Genomic DNA, 22,323 nt, shown 5'->3' on the forward strand with positions numbered 1-22,323 from the left:
TTGAAAAGGGGGCTGGTCTTCCTGACGTCAGAGTGATTGACATTTACTTCCTCCACGCACCTGACACAGCGTTCACGGATAGGGATAGCGAGTTGGAAAGTACCGATGACGCACCCAGAAATAGAGTAGAGAGAGTGCTGTAAGTTTCCATACTCGAGTCGGTGGATAGTTAGTTTGGATAGTACATTGTGAAGAGTTCGTCCAAAATGCACAAGCCACTACTCGTTGCGCTGCTCTTTTCAGCGTTCGTCTGCTTCGCCTCGGCCCAACTTCGCGGGTGAGTACATGTCTCTGTTGTTGTTCACAGTGCCTTATGCGTAGAAAGACCTTCACGCAAACTCGGTTTTACAAGTAGAATCAGCGTTTAACTCTAGATTTTCCCTTGCGAGTTATGCGTTGAAGCACAGGGGTTAGACTTAGTCCAGTTGTCCTGTCTATTTGAACTTCGTTTCAAGTGTCATAAAGGCGTTCCATACTGACAAGATTCGGTGTGGTTTGTTCTTGCGCTGAAACGTAGATGTTCTTTTCCCTTGAAACTTCTTTTCAATTCAGTTAGCTTATTCTGGCCCAAATGTTGTGATATGTGTCACCTAGGTATTCCCTACTTGATGAATTATTCAAACGTAGACGTTTTTCTACTTGTAAGTACCTGCTTGAATATATTATTATTATTATACAGACTTGAACTTGTAGAATTAAGTTGCACTGAGGTAGACCTCAGGCAAAAGTCGTCCTATCATACCATCTTGCTGTCGTTTTACTATTCTGCACCTTATCTGAAGCTATCGACTGTACCTGTTCGGTAACCGTGGCCGTGAATGTAAAGTTGTTGTCATGTAAACAAGTGTAAGACAGGGATAAACTAGTTCAAACCACCCCCTGCTGGGATCGATTGGCATTCAACTTAATCCAGCTATTACGCAGAAAATCTTGAAAGACAACGAAAAGTCCCCGTTGCGCAGCACACGTTTTACGACAGGTACAGGTGTGTAAGACAAGGAAACGTGATGGAAATTTAAGGTCCCAAAACTGTTTGGCGGACCCACAAGGAAACACAAGAGTACAGGTGTGTAAGACAAGCAAAAAACACGACGGAAATTTTAAGTCCCCAAAATGGTTGATGGACCCACCGCGCTACGCGTAAATCCCTTCGGCCGGGGAAGCCTCATGGCCCCGCTACCACAGTTGGCACACTTTTAATAATCTACCCTCGTGATAGATGTTAGAGATCGTGTACCAACTCTTCTAGTAGGCACGTTTGTGTGTATCGCAAAGGATTCGGTATACAGGCTGATTTGTACAATTTGTCCCTTCTGTGGTCTTTACCCCTTTTGAAGTTCAGTAATCTGGCCTCTGCCCAGCTTCGTGGGTGAGTGACACCCTGTCAGAGACATCCTGTAACAGGTTAAGGACAAATTGAGGAAGTTTCTGTGACAGTCTGGACAGGACTGCACAGTACCTAGCTGTTAGAGCATTCGCTATGCCCCTATTCCACTAGGACGGCGTTCTCGTCGTGCGCTCTCTGCCTCCTGAAAAACGGAGCGCTCCACGAATTTCCAAGATAAAAAACGAATCTTTTTACGCTTTGTTTGTTTTGTTGTCTTTTCAATCATACTTGAACATTTTGCGTAATATTCGAATTATGAAGTCAAGTGTTACACATATCCGATTTAGATCGCAGCGAGAGCGCCCTCTAGTGGAATGGGTGCTTAATGCAACTCGAATAGTTTTCCCCGCAGTTCTGTTAGAATCATCAATCAAGTGGTCTCGGTTCGTGCCGAGAGCCTTTTCTGAACATAAGGAAACATCGCGATCAGTTCCTCTTTCAAGACTCTAACAAAGCTGAAACATGCTGACATTCAAATATGTCCCGATTGTTAATTGAGTGGCGTATTTTCGGAAATGTGCCAGGTGGTTTTGCGATTGCGTGATCTCTTGAAGATGGGCGTTCTTAAAACAACTCGTTTTGACGTTCCCATATGCGAAAAACAATCTGGTGAGTGGTGAAACAATACACATATTTCTGCTTTCAAGTGTTTCACGTTGCTGTATTGGCGTCTTTGAGTCTACTGTTCTAGATACAGTCAAACTTGCATCCAACAACCAGTCAAGGGACCAAGGAAATGTGGTTGTTGACTGGAGTTGGCTGTTGGATAAAACTCGGGTCGGTTTGCTGATTTTGTGGGCATAAATGAGGCTGCATAAATACTTTGCACGTACAGGGCTTATCTGCCTGTTATGCATATAAAATTACAAGACAAGTGAAGAAATACAGTATATACAAGAAAAAACAAACTAAACTGTTGTTGTCTATAAGACTACAATGCACTGTCGATTACATTGCCAATAAACGTTAACATAACAAAAGATTTTTTGGGTACATGTACAAAACCTTTGTTGTACTTACAATTCGTGCCTCCATTGTTCTACATTTGTTGCTACATTTGAATTCACTTTGTTCTACATTTGTTGCTACATAAACACAAGCTTGCCGTCGACTGTAGAATCTTTTATTGTAAAGCTCGCTGGACTGATTGCCGCTGTCAATCATTTTGTTGTTGAATGGAGTGTAAAATCTACACATTATGACCCCTGAGGCCCATGAGGAAGTGGTTGCTGGTTGAAGCCTGCAGTTGGTTGCTTGAAAGAGTTCACTTACTATGTAAAATCGGACGGGACTGTTTGAATGTGGTTGTTGACAAGAGTTGGTTGTAGGATAGAGTTGGTTGGATGGACAAGTTTGACTGTATGTCATCCTCTAATAAGTTCTTGTGTTCGTAACATAACGTAATGTCAAGCCTCCCGTATCGTCATGGCAAGACTGGGTGGTGCCGGATAAGTACGACGTCCTTAAGATGTACTCCGCGTAAAACTAACAATGACACATACAGGTGCACAACTTCATGTTTACACAGGTGTGCATGAAGGGCATCAGGTATCCGAAGTACTCGTTCATCTTTACAAAAAAAGCCATTATGATCTGAGAACATTTCCATGCCAGTTTCCTTCATCCACTTTTTCTTTTTCAAACTTTTCAGACTTGCTTTCAGACTAACTATTTTACAACCACCTCCCAGCCAGTAAGTTAAATGGACTTTCAAGCCTACTCCCAACCACCCCGATGAACTTTAAAAGGTTCAAGAAATAAGAACAAAACAAGATGCGAACCGTTGTTTCCGCAGCCCTGCAGGAGCCGTGTGCACCCGCCAGGCGTCGCGAACTGTGATGTACACCATAGAGAACAGGAAGAAACGGGAACCTTCATCCGGGGTCTGGGACTACCTGAGGATGTGGGACGTGTTCGGCATTAAGAAGGCCAGGTATGTAGAACTGTTGTAAGAATAGTCAAGTTAATTGTACCTTGTGCAATTGTTGAGCGATAAAGTTATTTTATGTAGCCATATGTGTATTTTGCATAGTATCATAATCACAATGATAGCTTAACGATTCTTTCATATTTCTACAATCTATTTTGTTGTTGTTAGGAACCCCCGGAGTTTTGTGACAGTCTACGAAATAGAGTTCTATGTTGTCTACGAGTGCTGCGTCGGTTGGAACAGAATCGGAGAGACTTGTCAGGGTAAGACATGGACTATTTTGAATTTCTTTTTAAAAAAGTCAAGTGGTACGTCTGCTTGTAATATTGCCGTGGCTTTGTCTTGCCTTCTCTCATATATCCGTTAATAAGCTAATTGAAATGTCTTAAAGTATTGGATGAGTGAGCAATCTGGATCAAGAAAGTGTAAGGAAATATCTTCTTAACACTTTTTCATTGGGATTACTCTGTGTCTCCTGCAGCTGACTGCCACTTCCCATGTGAGCACGGCCTGTGCGTGGAGACAAACGTCTGCGAGTGCGATGAAGGCTGGGAAGGCTCGCAATGTGAACACGGTAATTATTCATTCATGTACACACTTCGAATGAATAGAAAAGATGTAGGAACACGGACCTGTCCAATGCTGCATGTCCGTGTTGTCTAAATAGGCCAGCGTTGCTGGTAGCAACCAGTTAACAAGGTCTTAAATCTTCAATCATGCAAAATTGAAATAACAAGGATGTGTAGCTCTGAGAACGAATAGTCGTAAATTCGGATATCGTTAAACGAGCATTGTTCACACTTTATAGCCGTCGTCATTTTGCCCTGAACACGTTTCTATGCACCTTGATACTCTTCTGTCTGTGCAGATGTTGACGAGTGCTGGTATGATACACACGATTGTGACCGTGTGAACGGCGCCTGCACCAACACAGAAGGGTCCTACAACTGTACCTGCAACGATGGGCTGCATCTCATCAACGGGACCACCTGTCATGGTAGGGTACACAGTCTGACAAATATAAGATAGAATATTTTTTACTTCATTAAAAGCGTTGTCGGTTTTTACAATAGGTACCATGAAGTATTTCAAGATACGACTCGTCAAACTTTGTTCTTGTTGCAACACACAGAAATAGAGATGTTATGATGACAACCGAAACGGATCGACAATGTCGAAGGAAACGCTGAAGGAAATGAGATTTTAAACGCAAGTGACATAGCTCCTGAAAGTTGAACATCTCTTTCTTTTCACTCCCAGAAATCCCTGACACGGACGAGTGTGCACGAGGGATCAGCGGCTGCGAGCAGAACTGCCACAACACGCACGGGTCGTACTTCTGCAGCTGTGACGCAGGGTACACCTTAGCTGCTGACCGTCACGCATGCACAGGTAAGCACTGATCTCGTTTTTATTGTGTCAGCTGCTTGTTAATGTATTTGTAACATCCGTGGCAACCCAGTCGCCTTGCGTGCTTGTCTCTTGTTTTGAGTGTATGACGTGGAAAAGTAGATATGTGAGGGTTGACGAGACAACATTATATTATAGATAAAACAGGCAAACAAGATGCTCATCGGTTATACTAGTATCCCAGCTGCTGATGAACGTCGTAACGTGTTCCATAAAAACGGGAATTGTTGAATGTTGGGAATATGATATCACATTTACATCATTATTTTGCTTCCGTTGTCCAGATATCAACGAATGCGCCACAAACAGAGGCGGCTGTGAGCACTATTGCACCAACGTCCCTGGCGACCGGGAGTGTAGTTGCAGGCGCAACTACCGCCTTGTAGACGAGACGATATGTCGAGGTAGGACAGCAATTGTCCTATTTTCCTGAACTTATGAACCATATTTTCAACCGTATCAATTTTCAGAAAATTTCAAGTTCGATGGTATTTTTCTATGAAACATCTGAAGTGAGCTTTGCTCTACTGTACAGCTATATACATTTTAGGGCAAAAAACGTCGAAAAAAATCAACCACCACGAAATGTATTTCACCAGTATGCAAAAAAACTATATGCTTCATATGGGGTAAAGTCCTAGGCTACTTTGGGAGGAATCTATGAAGAGTATACTCAGGATTTTAAATCCATAGCTGGCAAGCTTAATTCCAACATGACAGCTTTGAACTGTTACTCTTTAACAACAGATGACGACATGTATCCATACGGCGAGGAAGCTGGCGAGGTGCCCCGTCGATGGGACTTCTTAACCTGCAACGAAGAGTCTCTACCGCCAGAGGGCTTCCGGTTCTTTGGACGACGTCATCACCAGATACACGTGAGCCAAGACTTCTGATCATAATTTTCTTATGACGTAATAAAAGTTATCGACTATAGAATATTCAGATCCTAATCAGGAAAATGATTAGCCCTTGTCTAATAAAAGCAATCCTGCGATGTTGTGTACCACGAATGCGTCACGTTGGAACCACATAAACGGAGAGCTGCAGATCTGGAGGTCCTTAATACTTGAATCCACAAACAGGACGATATCCACTTCGTTTTCAGATCTGTGACAACGGTATCGTGAGCTTTGACCAAATCAACCGCCCGCGGAACCTGAACCTGAACGCGTTCGGCTTCCGCACGGCTGCAGTTCTCGCACCCTTCCTGGCAAGGTCCAATGCTTCACGTGAGTTACTACAGGCAATAGATGCGGTAGTCATAATATAGAACACTGAATATGAAGTTAGATTTTAACCACTATCAACCCTAAAAAGCTTATGAATCTGAGGACTATACTATCATAATGTAAACAGGCTTGAACAAAAATAAAATTGTTACAATTTTCCTCAGAGCAGGAAAATGTCACAAGAGCACATGAGTGGATTGAAATGCAGCCACTATGAAAAGTATGGGTGATGAACATCCTTGACACTTTCATGACCAGATGATGATGATGATGAAAAATATAATCTAGACTAAAGATGTATGTCTTATGCTATTGAAGACAAGGAGCAAGCGACTTAGAAGACTGAGCGCACCTATACAAGTACAGGTACAAGTATTCTTATATGTTATCGCAGTGCTCGACAACCTTCCCGAGGCTGATCGGACGAAGATCTACTACAGCTTCTATGAGCGAGGCGACGGGAAGGCCGCAACGGACGGGGTGCTGCAGAGGGCAAGGGACGACGGGAGATCAACCCCTGGATACTTTTCCCCAAGTAAGCAACATTCTTCATGACACACTATGAACTGCATTCGGTGTGCACGTTGGTAGCTTTCGCTAGTGGTCGAAGAGAGCAGTTATATGGAGGTAACTAGTACTCATCTGCATCAACTACCCCAACTGCATCAGTAACATCAAGTTGTACAACAAGTGTAGAACATCACCATTACAAAACTAAGTCCACCGTCGTAGATGGTCTCTCTTTGGTTACATTCTCCGCATGCCACTAAACACCCCGCCACAGAAAGCTCTTAACATTGTGTTCAGCAAAAGACAAGGGAGGCCCCGCGAGTAGCCTACTAGATGATTGTAAACTGTACCTGAATATGAACATAAGAATGGAGACTCATGTGTTGAAATATCTCCGGAAAAGAGCATCTAACAAACAAGAACGGGTAAAGATGTACTCTGTTCAAGACGTGCACTGATTTGGTTAAATTGTAGTTTTATCCTAGATAGATCGATTTGAATAAGAACAGTTGTTATCATTACTATTAACTAGTACTCAAAGAGACCTGAAGGATGGACAACATTCGCAATGGATCGTGTGTATATCACGGTCTCTGAGGAAGTTAAGGTTCCACAGAGGCAAGAATGTTCATTGTGAGACCGCTAAATTTCGATGCCCTAAAATAGCAACTGTCTTTCAATAAACGTATAACGATCTCAATAACCGATAGTTTTTGGTTGCTCATTGGTTGCCTAACGACTGCGAAAATGAGGTCTCATATCTGCTATCTCTGATTTTCCGTTTCCCAGCGTACGAGCCGGTGTGGGCTTTAGTGGTGACGTGGACGCGGGTTCCTCCTGACTGTAGCATGTACAACGGCGGGGTGTGTCCGCGGGATCACGACCAACTACCGGTAAGTTCTGGGTACATGCACGACCAACTACCAGTAGGTTCTGAGTACATGTACGACCAACTACCGGTACGCCAAAAAGCAATTACTCAAACAACTGGATATGATTTTGGAAACGGTCAGACGTTTCAAGTAGCATCCACTACTTTTCGTCAGTGACTGTGAGCAAGATCAGTTGAACAGCAGGTTTATAACCACGAACTATGAATTGATATGCAAATAAAGAGAAGACAAATTTTTAGATAGTCCAATAGAAAGCGAATAAGACAACTCAAGACAAGGTTGAAGTAAAAGGGGACAATAGCTCCTATTGTTTTAATATAGGAACTAAAGCTGGTTTGCCCCGGTAAAGTTCTGAGTACATGTACATTCTCAACATGTCCAATACGTAGTGACGAAAGCAGATTGTCAAGCTTAGACTTAGCCTTAGAAGCTTCTACGTACGCGTCATGCGACGCATGAGGCAGTCTTTTCTTTATTGCATATATACATATATGCAATAAAGAAAAGATATATATATATATATATATATGAGGTTCTAGAGTTGTATCACACGGGCTTTCATAGAATATTTCAAGCGATCCGACCTGCGGTCGGGCTGGTAACTCGGGTGATGCTATGGTCACATTTCCAACCCAGGCCCCGGCCGGGAAGCTTGTTGGAACGAAAACTATGATATGGAAGACAACAAAACACACAAGACGTTTTAAAAACTTCTCATAACCATACGCTATGTAACTATATTCTTGATATGTATTTTTTATTCTTTGTTTTCTCAAACAGCCCGGTCGGGCCCCAGCTTGGAAATGTGACCCTAGCCTAATATGGAATACCCCGGTGCTGTAGTCTGTATAATATGTTTATTGCCACAAAATCACGAGAGCAGAGTAACTCATATCGATCATGACAACGATTAAGCGTTATTGATATTTTCTTTAGGTGAACGACTTTCAGCTGGCCATATCGACCAACGGGACACACTCCTACGCTACGTTTGTGTATCCCGCAATGAAACTACAATGGGTTAGCACCGGTAAGAGCTAATTTTTTTAATGTTGGCTATGGCAGCTGTCTGTGATGTACATTTACAAAATAGTAGAAACCGTTGCTTAGAATTATGAAACTACAAGTTCCGTATGACCTTAAGCATAGGCATAGAGGAAGATGGTCTTCGTTTCATTGTCTATCCATCAAAGTTGATGTTACTTCTTGCACTATATACGTTTATATGATGCCGACTATGCTTTTTTCCTTTTTTAAACATGTCTACAAGCCCGATGTTAAGTCTTGATAACCAAGAAAATTGCCCCCTTTTAGACGAAGCAAGGGAAGGGGGTACGCGTAGGTGCCCCAAAGGCGGCGCTACCGTGGCAGTTGGGGGCTACAGTGCCGGTGACGGGACAGGACCCTACCCCTACACTTTCGCCACCAACACTAGTCTAGTGTACAGAAATAGGGACTTCTCCGGACAGGACTGCGTCGGGAACAGGTTTCCCACTTCAAGAGATCCGGCGATGAGGAATCTGTGGTGGATATACGGCGGTAAGCTAAAGCTTTTTACAGTACCAGTTTCTTTTAATGCGATGATACTAGTACTGTAAATGCAAAAATAATCACGGTGATCTTATGATCGCGGTTTTTGCTGTGAAATCTTTAGCACGAAGTTTAACCACCATAAAAGCTTTTGCCCACCTATGACTGTAGCGCTACTATTGTTCCAAACGCGAATTGAAAACCACCGCAAAGACTCCATTTTCTCCCTACTGCGAATCAAAAACCACGCGAATCTAAATGCATTTAAAGATTTCGTGCTTTCATAAAAGAAAATTCAAAATGTAGTTCTCTTTGATTGAAGAGGTGGAGTGTTTCACCGACAAATCTTTCAAACCAATAAGATGCAGAATCTTATGCAATGTTTTGGTTGTTGTTGTTTTTTCTGTAGGAAACTGGAAGTTCGCCCTGCAGCCGCAGGACAACACGGCTGTACCGGAGGCAGTGGTGGTGGAGTGCTCGCGGTGGATGAGGCAGCAGACAGTGGAGGATCCCACCCAGCTGCTCGGCTACGGCGCTTTGCCCCCGGTCTTCTCATGCCCCTGCTCGGCTGAGCAGGCGTTCCACGATCCAACGTGAGTGAAAAACCCAAAGATGAAATATTGAAGATTTGTTGGCTGATCGTTGAGGCCCGTATGGTCCTTACTGTGTTCAACATATCTATTGCTCCCCACTGTCATCATCTCATACTATAAGTTTTAGTCCCTTGGTTGACTCTAGTTCACTTCCGCTTTAGTTTTGGTCATGCTCTCTCTCAATTCTGCGCTTGGTCACCCACTATGTTACATCATTCAATGCCCCAAACATATAACCATTCTTAGCAAAGCATGCTTATTCCATTGATTACAAACTAGTCCAACATAGTACAAGTCAAAGTAGTACAGTATGCTTTTCGTGTCGGAGAATGCTGTTTGTAAATATTCAGCATTTTTTTATAGGCACATTCTCACGGTATTCCTATGTCTGGTACTTTGTGCACAGGTACACAGTCCTCAGCTCCCAGTTGGTTTTATGGAAACTTCTTATTGATAATTCGTGCAGCATTCAAAAAAGAAAATACAAAATGCACAATGTACTTCTCTTTGACTGATACAAGATTATTCCATAGGCACATTCTTACGGTACTTCTGTCTCTGTTGCGTTCTGAGCAGGTACACCGTCCACAGCTCCCAGTTCAGCCAGTCCCGGTTCTGCGGCAGAAGCAGGCGGCGGGTTCACACGCGCGAGAGTTTTGACTCGGAGAAACTCATCCTGTCCCGGACCTGCTGCTACTCCGCGGCGTACTGGTGGACACAGTCAGTTTCCGGGAGAAACTGGAGGAGGACTCGGACCAGGATTGGCGGTGGAACCCTCCTGACCGGCCACGCAGGGGGTCATCTTGTTATTGTGAGTGGGCTATTTAGTAATATACAAAGAGCAGGATTGAAAATTTGTGGTAAATATTTGGTGCAAACAATTTTTCCGTTGAATTCGTTTACAAGAGAAATACGTGCTAATAATTGATGGGATTTGCACAAACAACATTTCAGCTTTGACACAACTATCCCTTTGCTGATTCCATGCAACAGTAGTGCACAGCAACTCAAGAACGAACATGCGGTTCAATCCTAGCGCCTTTTCTTGAAAATAATCTCACTGTGCATGGTAATACGATGGTATAAAAAGTTTTATTTGGTTAGTAAATCAATTCCTCAGTGTTTCTTCGATAAACAGCCAAATGTTTTCGACAGTTGCAGCTGCTCTGCTGCCTTTATCCTATAAACTTACTTCTTCTTTCACAAATGTATGGTATGTGGCTAACTTCATATTTTGATTTTAGTTATCAAAGACCTTTGCTAACTTTATATCCGCACCCCACAGAACGACCAGGCTGCTGACGAGGCGGCCTACCAGAGCTGCTGTGTGGGCGCCACCGGCTTGAGGGGCGGCTGGTACTGCCAGAGATTCCAGACGCTAAGGCCGCTGTCTGCGCCGTCTGCACCTGGCTGCAGACACTATCCTGTAAACATCGGTGAGTACATATTTCATGAGTACCTCCCCGTGATAGAATATAAATACTAGGACTCCCTTGGAAATCAGTTACTCAGTTAGCACAAGGGACTACACTAAAGATTCATAGATAAATTGACTTATCAGGTACCTTTAAAGATCACCTTGTCCCCACAAACCGCCCTCGGTTGCCTCAGAATCATGATGCATTTCTTGCAGAGTCAAAATGCCTTACTCCTAAATAATGACTCACTCACTCACTCACTCACTCACTCACTCACTCACTCACTCACTCACTCACTCACTCACTCACTCACTCACTCACTCACTCACTCATGACCTCAGTGGTCGTAGGGGCGTCATGACAGCCAGCCTCTATGATCTGTGCCCATTCTGTTCTGTCCTCGGCCTCTCTGATCAGATAATGACTAAGAACTTTTTATGTTTTCAACAAGCAAGAGTTTTGCGATATCATTACAATACAGGAAAAAGTACAAAATGCTTATCCTTTCATTTGAAACACCCCCTTTTAGAATACCAGTCTTGTGCTGAATTTGTGGTCATGTTTTACGGATGCATAGGAAACATGCCAGATATTCTTTCTCCCTTACCATAACCGTGATAACAAGTGTTGTGTTTGATCCTCTTTTTTGTCAGGTTGGACTTGGTTCCGCTGGGACCCCCATTTCACCACCATGGACGGGATCAGCTACACCTTTAACGGGCTGGGGGAATACGTCATTGTTGACGTGGACAACGGGCTGTACCAGGTCCAAGGCCGGACAGCTCTCGCACCAGGTTCGTAACAATAGCATGGTATCTGTTGAGCCATTTTTCGTCATATATATTTCTGTTAGAATAGGCAGCATGCAGATAAGGTTATCCCATTGAAGGTATTTTTTTCATACAGCCATGTAGTCTACATGTATATACCAAGATAATGTGTTAAGCTGTATACATACACTATGAAGTATGATGTAAATTTGAATGCAGTTCTTTACCTGGTAACTTACAGATTTTGTAATCACTTATCTCGACAATGGCAATACGCTAGTTGGCCAACCTTGGCTGCTTTATGTATGAATGTTTCAGCCATACCAATAAAACAATAAATATATGCATGTAGTACATGATTTCAGTTACCATGGAGTTCCACTCAGTACCAAAAAGCCGCTGGAGTGGCGGGAGTACAGATTCTTTTGCCTTATCATATAACAAATATCACTTCAAGCATAGCTCAGTGAGTTACATGCAGTTCGACCCAAAAGAAAACTACATTTGCTATTCTAAAAGTACTTTCTTCACAAAAGCGATTAAGTTTCCATTAAACGTATTTCTGCACTCTTTTCACAGGGAGCAGCCACGCAACGATCGTCTCTGCAGTTGTCATTACCGAGCGAGGGAAGCTCCCCATCCAGACGAACATCGTGGGCAACTCCAGTCTGGACCTCTACATTAACGGCAGCCTGGCGGACACCTCTGTGTTCGAGAGTAATGAGGAGATGGAGGTTGGAGACAACGCCGTCATTCTCAAACCCTCCAACGACTCGCTCCTCGTCGTCTTCTTCAGCGGGGTGACTGTCAAAGTCTCCGCCAAGAAGGTAAGAAATATTTGTGTCAAAAGTCATCAGTGTTGGAAGAAGTCTTAGAAACGCGATTCAAACTGTCGACAAAACACTCTTGACGGTGCCAAGGTGTAATGGTAGCTACTATGAACACTCAAGATGCATCTTCTTGCCAAAGTCAAAATATTGTATATAAAAGCATTGATATTTTCCTTACCCAAATGAGTGAAGTATTGCCCTTGGCATATCGACTGTGTATGTGTGTCAGTCTGTCTCTGTGGTAAAAAAAAGGTAGCAAAGTGTCTTGCCTTCTCTGACCACCATGTTCTATTCCGCCCAGGGAATGTTGGCAGTGGAGTTTTCAGCACCTCCTGAGTTCAGAGGAAAGGTCCGGGGTCTGCTGGGAAGGTGGGACGGAGACTCGACGAACGACTTCGATGCGTTCAACGGAACTGTGTTCTCAGCTGATTCTACGGAACGACAACTGTTCGCTTTTGGAAATTCATGTAAGTTCTAATACTAGTAGTATGCTTTTGGAAATTCATGTAAGTTCAGATACTCCTAGTATGCTTTTGGAAATTCATGTAAGTTCTGATATTCTTAGTATTAGTATGCTTTCGGAAATTCATGTAAGTTCTGATATTCTTAGTGGGACAAAGGGGCATCTTAAAAGTTTAGGATTTCGTAGAGAATGAATGCTATGGTTGATCGTCAATGATTTTCTGAATCCAAGGCAAGTAACGGGGGAAGATAGGCCAAAGAAGCCTATTCTTCATCATCATCATCTTGTCGTGAGTGTCACGGATGAACACCCTCCTCCTCCTCCAGTCCTCCTTGTCCTCCATTGCTTTTGGTAGTTCTTCTAAATTGTAGCCTGCATCCTCACACAGCAGCTGTATGTAGGTTGAGTGAGGGCTGCCTACACTTGCATGTCCATGTTTTGGTGATGTCTTGATTTTAAGCCTCTTAATTTTTTTACAAAACCAGGGGAAATGCGATCCTTTTCAGCTGTAGTGCACTGGTCGACTGATAAAGAATTGGTTACTGTATTCAAATATTATATTAAGGTCATGATTGACATTCGACCCGTTTTTAAATCCAGGGCAGGTCACGGAAGCAGATGGTCCGAAGAAGTCCTTATTCTTCTACAAGGACGGGGAAGACGTTAACACCTTTACTTCCCCCGACTACCAACCGAAGTATACCGACGAACTCGTCTTCAGCGACCCGGAGCTGGAAACCAAAGCTCGCGAGATCTGCGGGAACGATACGGAGTGCCTGTTCGATGTCAGCCAGACGGGCGACATAGAGATGGCCGACATCACTGTGGAAGGAAAGGAGGAGTTCGCCAGTCAGACGACTGCTCGTGGTAAGTAACGCTTATCTCAGTTGCACTGTGAGTGTCAATGCCTTCTTGATCTTTTGATGAATTTATCTAGTGGGTGTCACTGTTCATATGCAACAGGATGCATCCTACTGCATGTAAAATTATGGAATTTACAGCTCTATTAACTGGAATTCACTATACATATATTTCTCCTTAATTTCCTCTATTTTAACGATCTAAAACTAAGGTTCTAAAAAGTCATTTCAGGCATTTTACTCAAATGATAACGACTGCAATGTTTCAAAGTTCATTGTTTTATAAGTTTTATCAACAGTCACAATTTGAAGTTCAAACAACAGCGAGCTGTTTTTTTTTGCCGCTGGGATCTTAAGACCATAGAACATAAATCTACCAAGTTTTAAATGATCTTCATACTTTACCTTCAGACCGCTTCCCCCCGACTGTAAGTGGCCCGGACGCAGTCTACGCCACCGTTAACGACACTGTGACAGTCCGCATCAACGCTTCGGATCCGAACAACGAGTCGCTCGTGTTCGCGCTCGGGGAAGACGTGCCGGCCACCGTGGATCTGGCTGTGGAGGGGGACGTGGCAACGCTTACATGGCAGGTTGGTATACTAGTAAATATTTGCAGCTATTCATATTCATTTACAAGGGCCCAGTCAGGTTCTTTGCACGATCGACTTCGTACCATCGCAATCTGAGGGCATTCTTGTAGATGTCGTACAAAAGTAATCTAGTATCCTGTTACGGAATGACTGTCTTTGATTCTTGTCGGCGGTTTGTTCTGTCAACGCCTTCCTAGCAATTCTATGACATGAAAATCGTACGACAACGACCTACGATGAATGTGACCGCGCCAATGCCCAATCCTCTCCACAAACACATAATTTGATATTAGGTACATGTAGTTTTTTAACTTATGAAAATATAGTCAACACAAGAGAAGCAATATACAAAACAACAAAACCGTCACAAAGGATTCTTATAGAACTCCAGGATGGTCAGAAAAAAATTAACATGTATAGTATTAGATTACGACACATACCTTGACTGTCTGCTACATTTCTAGGTAACTTCGTACACACTGCTCAACCTGAAAGTGGTCGTGTGTAGCTCGAACAACACTGGGGCTCCCAAATGTCTTTAGTATCAGTTAATAACACCTACCTTGCACTTTTATACTTTTAGGTCACCTCCGACGCACCGTTTAACCTGAGAGTGGACGTGTTCGGCTCGGACAACACGACTGCGCAGTACTGGCCGGCGGTGTACATGTGCTCCTGTCTGCACGGCGGGAACTGTGACGCCAGCACCGACCCCGAGCCGGCATCTGCAGGGGGAGAGACAAAGTTAGTCACACTAGGGCTCCCTTTGATTCATTCTGATCAATTCTTCTGTGACTAGAAACATGAAAACAAACTCCAATGTTGATGATTTTCAAAACTGATTTCGACGTACAGCGTTGTCTGTATTAGAATATGTAAAGTTAAGAGCATTCGTAACAGGGTTGCACACTGGCTTTGAATTAAGCAAAATTTCACAAACTGTCTTCGATTTAAATACAAGTCTATAATTTGTCTTAGCAATGTAAATATCTCATCTTTCTTACATGCTGTCCGAATGATCTCCTTCTACCAGGTTCGTGCAGAGGTCCTGCACATGCGCACCAGGCTACACCGGAGACAGGTGTGAGGAGGACGTCGACGCCTGCGTGCTGAACTTTGACCCGTGCTTCCCGGGGGTGGGGTGTGAGGACCTGCCCGCGCCAGCAGGGGACGGGACGGACGGGTTCAGGTGTGGGGACTGCCCTGGAGGATATACTGGAGACGGCTTCGACTGCCAAGGTGATAGACAGCCCATTGGTTAACAAGCCTTAGAAATCCCTTTACGGAGATGCAAAAATCAAATACGCTACAAAAAAGCAAATGAGTTAATGGGACAATAGCTGAGTATCTAAGACAGCTCAGTTAAACCTAAGCAAGAGCGGTGTTCATGATTAAGTTGATTTAATGTTGTTTTTTTAGACCTAGTTTCTCTTCAAGGCCGAGACACTTTGGAAAAATGCTGGCATTGAATGCTTAGTGTTACTCATTAGTCTCTTCAACTGTCTTTTGTCCAGACCTTGACGAGTGCATGACGTCAGAAGGAGACGTGTGCGCCCACACCTGTGAGAACTACCCCGGAACATTCATCTGCTCCTGTGATCAGGGGTTCGAACTCACAGAGGACAAAGTCTCATGCCAAGGTGTGTGCCAAAACGATTTATATTGAACTCAAGTTACTCGTAAAGTGTTTGCTGATATGTGATTATCCCTGTATTCTGGATAAAATTTGCCACCAAGAGAATGAACACTTGCTGTCTACTTGTACTCACTAGAGTGCTCAAGAGCATAACTTACCTGAATGTGAAATTTCTTCTTTACTTTTCATGTATTTGGTTTCAAAATAGCCATATGCATGTGTGCACATCATTGTCAAACATAACATACATTGTTCCAAAGATGTGTCTAAGCGAGTTACCATTGTTAACCTACTCCCGGTTGCAAAAAAAATTACATTAGTAGGGAGAAGGTTAAATATACCATAGACAGTAGATTAGATACTTCTTAGCAGCTGCCATTAGAGCTAGATTCATGTAGTCTTTGTAATAAACACGTCCATCTCTACACCCTGCAGACATAGACGAGTGCGCGCTGCAGCTGACCAACTGTAGCCAGCAGTGTGAGAACTCCGCCGGGTCCTTCTACTGCGCATGTCAGGACGGGTTCACACTGGCAGCTAACGGCCTGGACTGTGAACGTGAGTGTACATTTGGATGGACACTAAATACTAGATAAATAGATCAGTTGATAGAACGTTTAGCCATCAGCTGTGAAATAAAGGAATTTCAAAATATAATTGTTGCTACATCTGTACGAACTGTATGTTACCTCAATTGCTAGAGTGCTCAGTGGCAGTGATATTGTACACGTCTCTGTTCAAGCTCGCTAAAGTTATCAGATCTACCACACAGATGTGTATCGTATCCACAAGCAGCTGCCATTCCAGACTGTCTAAGACTGTACTGAATAATTTGCCATACATTTTCATGTAAGTGATTTGCAAGTTTATCACCATGCACCTGTACTCATAAAGTAAGTAAACGTTCCATATCAAAGTGGCCACATTTTCTTTTAAGGCATAGATTACTATCTCTGAAGCAAATGAACAGCTTTTTGACCATTGAAGATAAAAGAGAAAATAGGGAAGGGCCGATTAGTCCAATGCTTAAAACAAACGCACAAAAAAATTGATGTGCCACGTGCAGAATGTAGATTACTAGATAATATTATCACCATATTCAGGTAACAAAAGGAATTTTATTGTACTGAGGACTTCTTACATTCTACTGTTCACAGCTGACAATCCGTGCAGTGCAGGCAATAATCCTGGATGTGACTCAGAGTTCGGCTGGTGCATCACTAACAGCCTCGGTACTGCAGAGTGTGTCTGTAGGTCCGGATATGTGCTGGCCTCGGACAACAGGACTTGTGAAGGTAGGTGGACGTTACGCTACGGTCCCAATTGCGCCGGTGCCCGTAGGGGGTGTAGCCAGCCACAGATTTGTCCCGGTTACCGGGAGGTGCCTCCAGGTACTCGCACGATTACCTCATGGCGTCTATTTGTTTCTGGGTCCCGCGTTGATTTTTTGGCCGGGTTAAAGTGATTCCGGGTACCGGCCGGGCCACAACTAGCCCGGCAGCCGCAGGGTTTTCCACGGGGCCACGTAAGGGCAACGCTCGAAACAGCCCGTCAACTACCCGGCTGGGCCAATTTTTCCAGCATTAAGCGGGTATCTCTCTGGACTGCGGCACGTTGGCGACCTTGTTGCGTCATAAATTAGATTTGGGTTACCCTTGACTTTATAATGGGAATGTAAGTCAAAACGCACAAGTATGACTAAAAAGATAACAAAACACACAAAGCGTAAAAAGATTAGATTTTATCGATGAAATCCGTTGAGAGCTAGCTCTGTCAAATCGTTTAGTAGCAGCAAGCTCGCCGATTTGCCGCAGGAACAGTGAGACATGGCTTAAGGAATTGATGGGCTGTTTGGGCGTATATATCATGGTGCATTTTCAGGCAGAAAGCTCTCGCCTTCGATCGTCATTGGTCCGAGCAGAGCATGTGTGTTTTTCTATATAAAACAGTTCCTGCTTAATTGTCTGCTATCAAATCATTAAAGAATTGGGTCACCTTTTTATTCTAATGGAATGTTGCAACTGGGTCATAGACATGTACACGTACGTATTTCAACCAAAACGTGATCAACAACGCTATGACACAGACACGTTGTTGTTCACGTTATGGGCCAGGGACGAGGACATCACATAATTGCCGTTCCGAACACGCGAACAACGCGTGCTCAACGCGTACACAGTCGTGTCCTTGGGTCCAATTGTCTGTAACTTATCTTTTGACCCAGATGTCGGACATCATGCCCAGAGTCTCAGGGTGGTAATAGGCCTAGTTTCAAAAACTGTTCAGTTCGAGGGGGCAAATGTGCTAGATGTTTGCATATCGGCGCATTAAACCCGTAGTGTGTTTGGGGGCAGAGTTTTGGACAGATTAGCCGTTTGGTTCGGTGGGCTTTCTGGACTAGGGACGAGGACAGCGCACTGCCGTCCCGAAAACCTGCAAAAGTGCTCAACATGTGCACCACTGCGTCTTGGGTTCGATTCCCACCGCCAGGGAATGTCGTGTAAAGTGCCTTGTCCAAGGGCACAACGCCGGGCCATAGTGAGCATATTGGTTCCGAGTCCAACGCTCCAGCTGTTGAGCCACACCGACGCCACGAGTTTTAAACATGTCAGTAAAACGTTTTATATAAAGAAACTATTTATAGGCTATGGAGACAGATTTTATAGGTTTACACTTGATTAGATTTTTTTCAAACTGTCTAGGTGGATGGATTGAGAACGAAGTCATAATCATTAATCATGAACTTTTTAATGATGAACATCATAAAGATACAATTGTCTTGATAACAACCATAGGAACCAAGGAAGTCTTAAACCAAATCATCAAATACATTTCAACGTACTTATCCATTATTTAATATAATGCAATGTGAAACACAAAATCACAATGCTTTCAAATACACATTTAGCGAAGGAAAATGATTTCATCAATTCTATTTCACACAGCTGAAATTGTGAAAGGTGACGGAAAAAAATCACATCTAACACAAGACGTTGCTTCAAGCTGATTTGAGGTTCATTCAGCTGCATGTACTTGGTACACTCTATGATAGTTCCAGTGGAAAAGAAAATGGATTTTTTAACACATCATTTACACGACATAATGGAAATCATTCTCAACAGTGCGATAAGGTATGCTTTAAAGGTCCAAGTTCTACTAATCAAAGGTCTATTTCTGTCGCCCTATCTTTTCAGTCGGTCTTTCTAATTACTGCAATTGAAATCAACCCGGTAAATCATCACCGGCGTGCACTAGTGAACTGGGCGGGCGTGCAACGCTCCCATCGCCGTTGATGTACCGAGGAGGTCTCGATGGTATGGTTTCCGGGCTATTACTCGGCGGTTGTCGCATCACTCCCGTACAGAATGCCAAAATACTCCTCAGAATCGCGAGAAGTCGTGTTTATGTCACGTGCCATGTCAGTGTGGCCAGTTTGCTGTCCGTACAAGTCAGTGATGATGGTTTCCGTTTGGTTCGGATCTGCCGCACAGTAATTTGCAGCGGCGCTGCATGTACTAGTATGCTCATCATCACTTGTGAGAGTTCTACGATTCGTATCCCGTTGATAAAGTCTGTTTGCTTCTGCTGTGGCATAAGGTCTTTCTTCCATTTGGTTCGTGTCTGTTGCACAGTAATTTGCAGCGGCGATACTGGTATGCTCACTTGTGAGATTTCTACGGTTCTGAACCGTATCTCGTTGGTAAAGCGCGTTCCCGTCTGTTGTGGCATAAGGTCTTTCTTCAATTTGGTTCGTGTCTGTCGCACAGTAATTTGCAGCGGTGCTGCTTGGATGTTCAATTGCAAGGAGAGTTCTACGATAGACGTCCGTGAGAGTCCCACGATTCAAATCCGAACCTCTTTGGTACAGTGAATTTGCCTCTGCTACTCCGTAAGGCATTTCGTCCTCACCAGTTTCGGCATTCCCGATTTGAAAAGCAGGTTGTTCAGATAATCCTTCTAGCACATCTGCATCCACAGCATGAGCTGCAGTCCCCTCAAAGACCGGTAGAGGGGGCGGCTCTGCAGAGGCGTAAAGGTGATATTCTAGCACATCTGCATCCACAGCATGAGCTGCAGCCTCCTCATAGACCGGTAGTGGGGGCTCTGCAGAGGCGTAAAGGTGATATTGGACTTCCTCATCTGCATTTGATGCGTCATCGTTGTCGTAGTGATGAACCTGAGCTTCTGTAGTGCCGACCGCGTCCGCTGGGTGCGCTTCTGCTCCGCAGTGTCCACTATATATCGTGTCTCCCGTTTTCATCGCCGACCAGCGAGATTCTCGCGATCGCAGACGTCGAAGAGGAAATGCGTTCGGGTTCAAATCTTCTTCTGTCCAATGCCCTGTCAACTCGGACAGGTTGTGAAGAGGTATACAGACGGCCATGGCTTGTACCCCCATGTGCAATGTTGAACGTGCAACGAGACTGTTTTGTGGACTGGTCAGTGGTTTAGTCCAACAAAATAACGCGGTAATAAAGAGTATCATAAGAATGGCGACAACAGCAATAGAAACGAGGATTAAGACGACGCGTACGGGTTTTGATGGTAAGTTGGGGTTTCCAACAACACAGAACTTCTGATGAAAGGATGGCTTAAAACTTAACCAGTATGAACAGCAGGATTGGTTCGTAGAGCCTGCACAAGGGTCTGTGCTGTTTTTACGCTGTGGTGAAAAGTTGTCGGATGGGGACATTGTCGTGGTTTGTTCCTGTTTCTCCTGTGGTTGCCGGTTAAAACACAGCAGCAGATCAACATGGTAGGTTTTCGTTTTACCCGGCCGGCGTATTTCACTCCTGTACATGCCGGAGTCTTCCACCGTGAAGTCTTCGACCCCGAGCGCTGTGGTGACGGACTCGACCATGTGGCGCCCTGTGGGCGTGTTCCAGAAGTATGATTGGCCATCCGGGAAGAAGATAGGCACAGGCAGAATAACTGAACGGTGTTCGCTTACGTAGAAGGTGTTGGGACGGACACCGAAGTACTTATATTGACTTTTGATGAAGAAAGACTTTGTCACGAAAGGGCGGTTATGCACACTTTTGACGGAGTAAGTTTTTATTCTGGGCCACTCATCCAGGTCATCAACGTTAGTGACATCACCAGGGCTAACCTGCTCATCGGGACAGCGCAAAGGATTCCCTTGGAACAAGTAAGAAGCGGACGGGTGTGCCGATGTTATATCTCCGGGTATTTGACTGATGTTGTTGACCATGAGCGATACTAACAAGAGCTGTTCACTCGGGATCAGCCTGATGGCCTGCATGGGAACCGCAGACAGTCTATTCCCGGATAATTCCAGGAACTCCAGACTTGCCAGGCCGTGGAAGGCGCGTTCCGATATGGCGGAAATGAGGTTGTTTGAGAGGTACAGGTTCCAAAGCGCTGCGAGGTCGGAAAAGACGAAGTCGCGAAGGGAAACGATGTAGTTTCTGTCCAGATCCAGAACACGAAGCTCACACAGACGCTGGAAGGTTTGCGGAGATAAGTGGTTTACCTGGTTGTTGTCGATATACAGATACCGTATGTACGGGGTTGTTTTAAAGGAGCCGAGGTGGGATATTTTGTTGTCTGACAGCTTGACAGTATAAGTGTCCGGAGTGATGGAGTCTATCGGGACGTGCGTTAAGTTACGGCCGGTATAATGAACGGTCTTCCCAACAGCAGTGGTCAGCAAAGTTAGCAGGAAAAAGGACGTCGCGGATTCCATTTTGTATCACGTCAATATACTCGGCAGACAAAAGCTTCCTATGACAAAAATATAAACATATAAAGAAACAAGGGGGTCCAAACGTATGTCACTTCTTTCTATGTCACATTATTATGTCACAAGAGCTATCTACCACCTAGAAATCGTGACCATTGCTTGTCCAGAACATGAGATATTCCGCTGTAGTACCTTGGCAAGCCGCCTGATGGCCCAAAATCATTTCAGTTTTTGTCACAACCCACTAACACGCCAAACATGAAAACAATCCATCCGCTATTATGTTGTTAACCAACAGACACGCAAACTCTGCCTAAAATATAACCTCCAATTTTATGCAGGCAATAAAATTAATGTTTGTGTGTGGGCATACATACTACCCTGTTTTCAGTAGAGGAACGCTGAACAGAATGTACTTTCCTTATTAACCGATTGATGCAAACTCTACCGGCACGATATCGATAGGCATTGGTAACTTACTCAGACGAGACCTCATTTGCTTCATATTACGAAATATTTTACCCCACCACCTTTGATAGAGATATTTGACTTCAAGTTCAGAAT

At 44.0% G+C, this 22,323-nt stretch overlaps 1 protein-coding gene across 1 annotated transcript in view; it reads left to right on the top strand.

Moving 5' to 3' along the window:
• The first annotated feature begins 83 nt into the window (after positions 1-83).
• LOC136430490 (mucin-like protein) overlaps positions 84-22,323 on the top strand; it is a 32,600-nt gene continuing 10,360 nt past the window's right edge. Inside the window, exons 1-26 of the mRNA XM_066421163.1 lie at positions 84-277; positions 3,183-3,320; positions 3,486-3,580; positions 3,799-3,891; positions 4,186-4,314; positions 4,578-4,709; positions 5,012-5,131; positions 5,475-5,605; positions 5,836-5,959; positions 6,354-6,494; positions 7,259-7,362; positions 8,299-8,392; positions 8,677-8,901; positions 9,302-9,485; positions 10,062-10,296; positions 10,771-10,921; positions 11,557-11,697; positions 12,253-12,500; positions 12,805-12,970; positions 13,567-13,833; positions 14,238-14,419; positions 15,003-15,163; positions 15,453-15,658; positions 15,934-16,059; positions 16,491-16,613; positions 17,213-17,350. Coding sequence (XP_066277260.1) covers positions 207-277; positions 3,183-3,320; positions 3,486-3,580; positions 3,799-3,891; positions 4,186-4,314; positions 4,578-4,709; positions 5,012-5,131; positions 5,475-5,605; positions 5,836-5,959; positions 6,354-6,494; positions 7,259-7,362; positions 8,299-8,392; positions 8,677-8,901; positions 9,302-9,485; positions 10,062-10,296; positions 10,771-10,921; positions 11,557-11,697; positions 12,253-12,500; positions 12,805-12,970; positions 13,567-13,833; positions 14,238-14,419; positions 15,003-15,163; positions 15,453-15,658; positions 15,934-16,059; positions 16,491-16,613; positions 17,213-17,350 — 3,925 coding nt within the window. The 5' untranslated portion in view covers positions 84-206. The remainder of the gene's footprint in view (positions 278-3,182; positions 3,321-3,485; positions 3,581-3,798; positions 3,892-4,185; positions 4,315-4,577; positions 4,710-5,011; positions 5,132-5,474; positions 5,606-5,835; positions 5,960-6,353; positions 6,495-7,258; positions 7,363-8,298; positions 8,393-8,676; positions 8,902-9,301; positions 9,486-10,061; positions 10,297-10,770; positions 10,922-11,556; positions 11,698-12,252; positions 12,501-12,804; positions 12,971-13,566; positions 13,834-14,237; positions 14,420-15,002; positions 15,164-15,452; positions 15,659-15,933; positions 16,060-16,490; positions 16,614-17,212; positions 17,351-22,323) is intronic.

This window comes from Branchiostoma lanceolatum, chromosome 1 (assembly GCF_035083965.1).
Source record: "Branchiostoma lanceolatum isolate klBraLanc5 chromosome 1, klBraLanc5.hap2, whole genome shotgun sequence".
Classification (NCBI taxonomy): domain Eukaryota; kingdom Metazoa; phylum Chordata; class Leptocardii; order Amphioxiformes; family Branchiostomatidae; genus Branchiostoma; species Branchiostoma lanceolatum.